Source organism: Osmerus mordax, chromosome 6, assembly GCF_038355195.1.
Source record: "Osmerus mordax isolate fOsmMor3 chromosome 6, fOsmMor3.pri, whole genome shotgun sequence".
NCBI classification, from domain to species: Eukaryota; Metazoa; Chordata; class Actinopteri; order Osmeriformes; family Osmeridae; genus Osmerus; species Osmerus mordax.
In genome coordinates this window covers 18,094,537-18,100,580 of record NC_090055.1, presented here as the reverse complement: position 1 = coordinate 18,100,580, position 6,044 = coordinate 18,094,537, and the positions used below count along the sequence as shown (strand labels likewise).

Here is a 6,044-nt window from a genome sequence, read left to right as displayed (position 1 = left end):
GAAAATTAGTAGAGGAGCTGTAGAGAACAACAATCAACTGGATCAGAGCAGAGTTTATAATAAACTCTGAAGACATCATTGACTTGACTGCACTCAGAGTACCCACAAACAGAACAGCAATATCCAGGGGATAACCATGACAAACAAACCAGCCTCCATGAAGGCACTGAAGGATGTGGTGTGGAGGAGGCTGGAAGCAACTAATACCGACAAAGAGATGGAGGAAAAGCACAAGACATTTGAAGAGATCTATTTGGATTGGGAAAATACAGGACTGATTCCAAATAATGACAAAGCGGAAGTGACACAGGAACACAGGAAGAAGGTTGCAGATTTTGAGAAACAAGAAATGATTACAAAGAAAACAGATTGGGATATGGAGCATATGGCATATGACAAGGCCAAAATGAGAAATACAAGAGTAACAGAATTACTAATGATGCTGATGATGTCAGCCACCCCTCAGGCAACAACAAAAACAACCAACATTGAACAACCTTCCAAGCCAACAGCAACAAAAGGAGTTGAGAAGAAAGAGAGGCTGTACCCAGATATTACCGAAGCCACAGCTCCTCCAGTTCCCCCATTTTATTCCCCGATGAATCCATTCACGCTCCACTCAATTTTTTTTAATTACTTTTTGTTAAAAGCTTGGCTAAAATTGTATGTGTGTGGTGAAGGTGACCTGAGGGTGTTTTTACAGGTCTGCCACCCAGTGCATGGGCGTCGAATGACCACTATGCGGAGTGATGGAGGGTTTTCCCTGTAACATCATTAGGGGTTTTCCCGCTGTGTCCAGTGTATCCACACCACTTGGCTATAACACTGCATAGTCTCATTAAGTCATTATCTGCAATTTAATTGAATAACTTTGATTTCACTGGGATATTTTAGATTTGTGTATGTTGTCACACCCTTTAAAAGGTGTGAAAGGAGGGACGCAAGGACTCCTGTCAGGTAACATACACCGTCATCACCCAGAAACTGAAAGAGTTTGTAATTGTTACGTTCAGCTATAATTATCTAGCTGTCCCACAAATGAGACATGTGAAATGACGGACAGCTATCAATCCCCCCCCCCCCCCCCCCAACCAGTTCTCTCTCCCTTTGTGTCTGTGCTTCATCTCCTTCCCATCCCTGTCTCCCTACCCTCCCAGGGCGACTCTGGTGGTCCCATGGTGTATAACGGGCAGCTGCAGGGCGTTGTGTCCTGGGGGCATGGCTGTGCTCTGAAGAAGAAGCCTGGAGTCTACACCAAAGTGTGCAACTACGTCTCCTGGATCAAGAACACAATGGCACAAAATCACAGTCAAATAGGGTTTATGCACCATGGAAAGACTCCAGAAACAATTGAAAAAGCCTTGAAGATAAGGCCCATCTCAAACTTCATCTAAGACCTTTCTGACGGAAGAGAAGAGTGCAGAATTCCCAACTTGTCCAAGCAGGGTAGCCAGGCCACCGTCCTAAATACATCAACTACCACACCCTTCACAATGACATCATGGAGACCATCCCAAGACTCTGTTGAACCTGCGGGTTGGTGACTGCTATTTGGGTCACCAGGACCCGGGGAATGGGGATCGTTCAAAACTGTGGCTATGGGCTGTGGACCCGAACCAGTGGACAGTTAAAGGACAGAAAGGCTATCAGGGACAACTGAAACCTTGTGATGATTTTATAAATAAAAGCAAACAGCTTCTTGGGTCAGCCATGTTACTCAGGCATGGGTTGGGATTTACAAACACTGCATCCCAGTGACGCCTGAACCAGAGAGGGTTGTTGTGTTATGCTACTGTGACATGTGAAGTAAGCATATTCAATGAGACTGATGAGTTCTTAAACCTGTCTAAACATAAGGTCTCTAAAAAAGCTTGTTTTTAACGTTATAGCTTTATTTTCAATTCAGGTATTTTGAACGATTATATTTATATGTATACTCAATTATATTCTTGATGATGTCTGATTTGTCAACTAAAACACGTCATTAAGAATTCGTTCGCTCGCTCTGGATAAGAGCGTCTGCTAAAAATGACTAAATGTTATGGTCGGTAATGTTTGTTGTTGCGCGTATGCTGTTATTCCTCGCCACCAGAGGGCAGCAAACGACTTGACCATACACGATTACACTGATACTCAGCTCATCAAAAGATGCTGAGCGTGTCTGCTCGTAGCCAAATGTTTGCACGTGGATGAGTGACATCTATCTTAGCAGGATGAGTGATAGTTATTTGACCTCTAGCGTCACTAATCTGTTGGCCTAATCAAGCTCAGTGAACGTAAGCTATTGCTTGAAATCTCGTCTCTCATTGATGTTAAATATAAAAAATATGTAAAACGATTGAGTGTGATCAAGGAATCAAGGGATCGGTGACCTCTATTAAAGATGGCCGAATTTAAAGACGTGTGACAATTGAGATACAATTCAAAATTTTCTTCTATAATATTCAACTGAATGTTCTCTGTGATTATTGAATTGCCAAGGATACAGGCTACGAGGCTCCTACAACATACCCTTGACGCAACATGTGCTTATCCGACGTGTAATTGCTCTGACGATTTACTATGGGCTTCCCTGTAATTCTCAAGTGTCCTCAAGTTAATAATGCAATGATCCTCACACAAGTTGCCAGACCAAAGAGGGAGTTGCAAAGAGGGGAACCCTCCAAAACTTCAGGAACGAGGGAACATTGGATGCATAGAAGGTAATTACACATACCAACACGGTTATTTACTCAACATTTAGTTAAATCATTCTCTCATTAGTCAGGTTAAATTCATAAATACTCATCAAGCCGACGTCATAAAGAAAACCGAGCAAACTTGCTATCTTTTAAAGATTGATTAAATAAAAACATGGTTTGATGCAATGTTTTTCTGGCAGGATTTTTAAACTGCTCTAGCCTGATTTGTCAACCAAAGTTGACAAATGTTTCATGACTTAATTGAGAACAAGACTAGCCATTCTTTAGACAACTATCATCACTGTGATTGCTGGTAATAATATGTTTGGAACTGTATTATTATTAATATCAATATTGTATTATTGCTTGAATAATTGTGGAATTTGTAATTGAACGCATTGTTGTTGTTACTGTTGTCTTTAGTTTAGGCACATTATGCACTCCACATAATGCATTAGGTATTTTATGCATAGACACAGCTCCATTAAAGAATACATTCAAATTACAATTATAGTCACCCTCTTACAAAACTCTGACAGGCCATCAACAAGGTAATGATATACTCTTATACAGTTTTTTTCTTGTTTTCGTTATTGACAGACAAAGGACACAGAATGGAACTGAAACCACTGCTGAGAAGAGCGGGCTTGATTGTCCGTGCCTTCTTCACTTTCCTCTTCGCCCTCTGTGTCATCGGGGTGATGGTGTGGGCCTACGTACAGGGTTTCCAGCTGGTATCGTCCCAGTACGGCATCATCTCCTTCGGCTTCTACGGCCTCCTGCTGGGGCTCCATGTGCTGCTCCAGAGCCTGTTTGCCTACATGGAGCACCGGCGCATGAGAGCCCACAAGGCCGCCTGCACCTTCACCAAGACCGTCGGCCTCACCATCTCCGCCTACCAGGAGGACCCGGCCTACCTCCGCAAGTGCCTCCACTCCATCCGGGGTCTCAATTACCCCCCGGAGTTGCTACGGGTCATAATGGTGGTGGACGGAAACTCAGAGGACGACCTGTACATGCTGGAGATGTTCCGGGAGGTGTTTGCCGACCAGAACCCTGGCTGCTATGTGTGGAAGAACAACTACCATACTTGGGACCCCACCAGAGAAGGGGATGTGGCCGGAGCGAATGGCCCAGGGGGAGATGCTGGTTATGGGATGAGAGTGGACCCTCAAAGGAGGGAGGTGGAGGTCCTGATCAACAGCAGGAGATGTGTGTGCATCATGCAGAAGTGGGGCGGGAAGAGGGAGGTCATGTACACAGCATTCAAGGCCCTGGGATCCTCGGTAGACTACATACAGGTGAGATTTTGCTTTCGGAGAATCCGTCCAAATCCATCTTTGCCTAAGATTGATAGTGTCAGAGCAAATAGAACAATGGAACATTTTAAACCAATTGAAACCACACGATAGAATCCAGACTTCTGTCTCTCTCTCTCATTGTTTCTCCTCCTCACCAGTGTCTCTCTCCCGCTCCCCCCAGGTGTGTGATTCCGACACCAAGCTGGATACTCTGGCCACGCTGGAGCTGTGCAAGGTGCTGGAGAGCGACCCCAGCTACGGTGCGGTGGGAGGAGACGTGATGATCCTGAACCTGAAGGAGTCCTACATCAGCTTCATGAGCAGCCTCAGGTACTGGATGGCCTTCAACATCGAGAGGTCCTGCCAATCCTTCTTCAACTGCGTCTCCTGCATCAGCGGGCCCCTGGGTAAGGAAGAATCTTTACACTTGACCGTACTGTAAGACGTTATCATGAAAAAGTAAAATATGATGACATGATGTTTGCATGAGAGCCTAATACTACATGCTAGCATAGTGTGCAGACTTAGACACTTTCAAAACATAAGGGATAAAAGTGCCTCGGGTCATAAAGAGATTGCCAATTATTCTTCATCCTATTTTTCCTGATTATTCCTGTTTGTTTACCTCAGGACTGTACAGGAATGACCTACTCCAGCAGTTTCTAGAGTCCTGGTACAATCAGATGTTCTTGGGAACTCACTGCACATTTGGGGATGACAGGCACCTCACCAACCGAATGCTCAGTATGGGCTACGCCACTAAGTGAGTACTGCGCTTGACAAGCTGCGCGTGATGTAACTTACCCTCATTGTTCACAGGCTGTTATTTTCATCATCTCTCTTTTAAATTGAACTCAGAGTCAATTTCCCTAAATCCACTTTGGCCAATTATACCCATTTGCGAGAAATTGCAGGGCTGAAAAACAGAAAGAAAGAGCATGTCACGCTGTGCTCGTTTACTATATTGATGCTCATTGATTATCTCTCCACGCCTCCTCCTGTCAGGTACACCGCACGCTCCAAGTGCTACACGGAGACGCCTGCTCAGTTCTTACGCTGGCTCAGCCAGCAGACGCGCTGGACCAAGTCCTTCTTTCGGGAATGGCTCTACAATGCCATGTGGTGGCACAAGCAACACCTCTGGATGACCTACGAATCCATCGTCTCGGGCGTCTTCCCCTTCTTCGTCACGGCGACCATCATCCAGTTATTCTGGACGGGCACCTTGTGGGACATCCTCTGGGTCCTGTGCTGCATCAAGCTGATTGGCCTGGTGAAGGCAGCGTACGCCTGCCTGCTGCGAAAAGACCTGGTGATGGTGTTCATGTCCCTCTACTCCGCCCTCTACATGAGCTGCCTGCTGCCTGCCAAGTACTTTGCCATCCTCACCATGAACAAGAGCAACTGGGGGACCTCCGGCAGACTCAAGATGGTGGGGAACTACGTCCCCCTGCTACCCCTGTCGGTGTGGGCGGCCATCTTGTTAAGTGGGCTGTCCTTCACCATCTACAAGGAGACCCAGAAGGACTGGGACAGTGCAGCTAAGATCGAGGAAACCAAGTTTCTGATATTCGGATGTGCGGCCTACATGTGTTACTGGCTCTTCATGGTCATCCTCTACTGGGTGTGGTTCGGCAAGGCCTGCCGGAAACGCTCCCAGCATCACAATGTCAGTGTGTAGGGATTTTGTCATTTATTGGACACATGGCTTTTATGCAGCTGCTGTAGCATTCACCGAAAAATCTGTTCTTGATTGACAGCTACACCATCTGTGCATTAACAGTTTACAGTGTAGTTGTACACTGTGCCATGTTGGTATGTGCTGCTGAACCAGGAGTTTTTACAGCTCTGTTAGCACAACTGAATGAAAATGAGCTTGAAGCCCACGTACTGTACTTCTCAGGACATCACAGAACAGTCTGCACTAGAACTCAGTTGAATGGAACAAAATTATTAAATTATGGTGTTTCCTCATGTAGATGTGTTTGGAGCCATTGATACTGTAGATTGTAATGACAATGACTCTGACTCAGAGACTGCTCAGTGTTCACTGCAAAATACA

At 45.5% G+C, this 6,044-nt stretch overlaps 1 protein-coding gene across 1 annotated transcript; it reads left to right on the top strand.

Moving 5' to 3' along the window:
- The first annotated feature begins 3,292 nt into the window (after positions 1-3,292).
- LOC136944476 (hyaluronan synthase 1-like) lies at positions 3,293-5,663 on the top strand. The gene is made up of 4 exons (XM_067238259.1): positions 3,293-3,982; positions 4,164-4,389; positions 4,613-4,745; positions 4,988-5,663. The coding sequence occupies exons 1-4, from the start codon at positions 3,296-3,298 to the stop codon at positions 5,661-5,663; spliced, it is 1,722 nt and encodes a 573-aa protein (XP_067094360.1). The 5' UTR covers positions 3,293-3,295.
- The last annotated feature ends 381 nt before the right edge of the window (positions 5,664-6,044 follow it).